General features: G+C 33.3%; 1 protein-coding gene across 1 annotated transcript; it reads right to left on the minus strand.

The window, feature by feature from the left end:
• Positions 1–709: 709 nt before the first annotated feature.
• Positions 710–1,947, minus strand: LOC26514690 (WD repeat-containing protein on Y chromosome-like). The gene has a single exon (XM_014903597.2). It carries the CDS (start codon positions 1,940–1,942, stop codon positions 710–712), a length of 1,233 nt encoding a protein of 410 aa, XP_014759083.2. The 5' UTR covers positions 1,943–1,947.
• Between the last annotated feature and the right edge of the window lie 513 nt (positions 1,948–2,460).

Consider the following 2,460-nt stretch of genomic DNA (forward strand, 5'->3'; position numbering starts at 1 on the left):
GAGCACAATAAAAAACACGTCTGCATGCGAGCAGCTCAAGAGCAGATTTTCAAAAAAATTAAAATTAACAATTTTATTTTATAATTGTTATTTGTGTCAAGAAAGATTTACAAAGATTTTCGATTGGATGGATTTTCAATTGCAAACTGATTTAACAATTTAAATTGATTAATTTAAAATTTTGGTTGAATAATTTTTATTAGTCAAAGTTTTACGCTGACATTTAGATTCCCAGGATGGTCCATTTTTATATGAATTAAGATGAAGCAAAGCAGTTTTATTCCCGTCAATAAAGGGAGATAATGTGATGTGATGATAATAATGATAATCGCATGGGAAACGGTTTATGACTAACCTATTTTATTTATTCCCCCAGTAGGCTTCGGAATTTTGTTTATAAATAAATTGATAGGTTTTGCAGATAGGTATTAGCGAATTATAGTTGTATAGCAAATTTGGTAAAATGACATTTAAACGTACATAATATTCACCAAATTGCACCTTTGTACGAACAATTTATTTTTTTGTTTTATGGAAAGAGTTATCAATATAATTTTTACTTTGATTAAAAAAAACAAAATTTTGAATAATTTAAATTTTCTAAATTTAGATTTTTAATTCGACTTTTAAAATAAAAATTGATAAATAATTGTATTTCTTAATTTTTTAGAGAAATAATTATAATCGTTTTAGTCTCTGATTTTAGTACTTACCTGTCCACGACCCAGATAACTGAAGTAACTTCTTGGTCCGGCATTATACTCATGTTGCGAACCACTACGGCGTTATTGTAGTTCCAAATCTTCAAAGAACCATCGCGTGCACCGGTAAGCAAAAACTGTTCAAGTGGATCGAAACAAGCAGCAGTAATCTCAATATCTATAATTTCACCATAAATCATTTTGGTGTGGCAACTTTTCATAATTATTTTTCGTCGACCTGTCCAAGGATCCCATACTATAATATAACTATCTAATCCACAAGTAACTATATTTCGAAACAAGCGATTGTATAAAACAACGGAAACCGGTGCGGCATGAGTATTGCCATCGGTAAGGTCTACGCGAACGCGGGGACAACACTTAATAGAAATAAGCTTACGACCAGCTACAACCAGCTCACGAAGATGAGAATGATAGTAGTATGTAAGGTCTGTTTCACTGTGATGAATGAGTCGAACTAAATCACCGTAAGTTTGAAGTAATGTATGCTCTTGAAGGTCCCATACTTTTATTATCTTTTGATAGTCGACACTGTAAACTTTGTTTTCTTCAGGCTGGACAAAGACTAAAACTATTCCTCCATTATGACCTGTTAGAATTGCAGACGGTTCAGTTGGAATGTATACGTCCCAAATTCTAACAAAGGTATCTGGCCCTCCAGTGACAACAATATTATGGCTTTCTGCTACAAAAAATGTAGAAACACCAAGTGGAATTCGAAAATTACTGCGCTCATCATACGTAACCATAATCATACCTGGGCAACGTCCTCTATACTTCTTTGTGTTTCTATATTCTGCAGAAGCAAACAGTGCGTTCATATGCAAAGAAAAATATACACATGAAATCATTTCATTATGCAAGCTTATATACTCCTTAGGGACGAATTGTGGAATTTTTCCTTTCAGAACATCAGACCAAACTACTTCAATCAAGGCTGCTCCGGGCTTTGCCTGAAAAGGCCCCCGCAAATGTGGGGAGTAAGAGAGAATCCTTACATTACCAGCATAGTCTCCTAATATTAGCTTCGAATGAACTTTGCCATTATTGTAAAAAGCATAACTCATGCAATAAACGGCATGGGGTAAACTACGGATTACCATGCGAAGAGTAAATGTCGAAGCAATAGTTTCATGAAATCTCAGTTCCCGCTCGGTGGAAGATGTGCATACTATACTAACATCAGATAGTGCTTGTACGGCAAGAATCCAAGTTGGCATCTTTAAATGAACTGTACAAAAAAAAATTTTTATTAATTTGATTATAACGATTCAGGTAAAAAAATAGCGCTACAAGATTGTTATATTTGTTCTGACAATTTTTGTTATTTTATCATACCATAAATGACCATAATAAGTTTGAAACATACACAACAATTTTTTATTTATTGAACGTAACAATTAACTGTAATTTATACAATTATTAAAATTAATTATAATTAAGAGTTAGGCAAATTATTCTAATAGAAAAACAATAAATTTAGATTAGATTTAGATTTATTACATCTAGGGTATATGTGACAATAGGTTATAATTTTAACAGATAACGCGAAAAGGATCATGATCCGCAAAATTAGATCTGGAAATTAGTAACCAAAGAGGTCGGAAGGACCCGGTTGACCTGTTTGGAACAGAGAGAAGTATCTTTTTGAGTATAATGTGAGAAGATTAGATCTCCCACACGCGAAGACAGGCGATAAGAGGGACAGCAGCGGGGGGGGAGAGAACAAGCAAATCAG

This window comes from Drosophila ananassae, unplaced genomic scaffold, assembly GCF_017639315.1.
Source record: "Drosophila ananassae strain 14024-0371.13 unplaced genomic scaffold, ASM1763931v2 tig00000115, whole genome shotgun sequence".
NCBI classification, from domain to species: domain Eukaryota; kingdom Metazoa; phylum Arthropoda; class Insecta; order Diptera; family Drosophilidae; genus Drosophila; species Drosophila ananassae.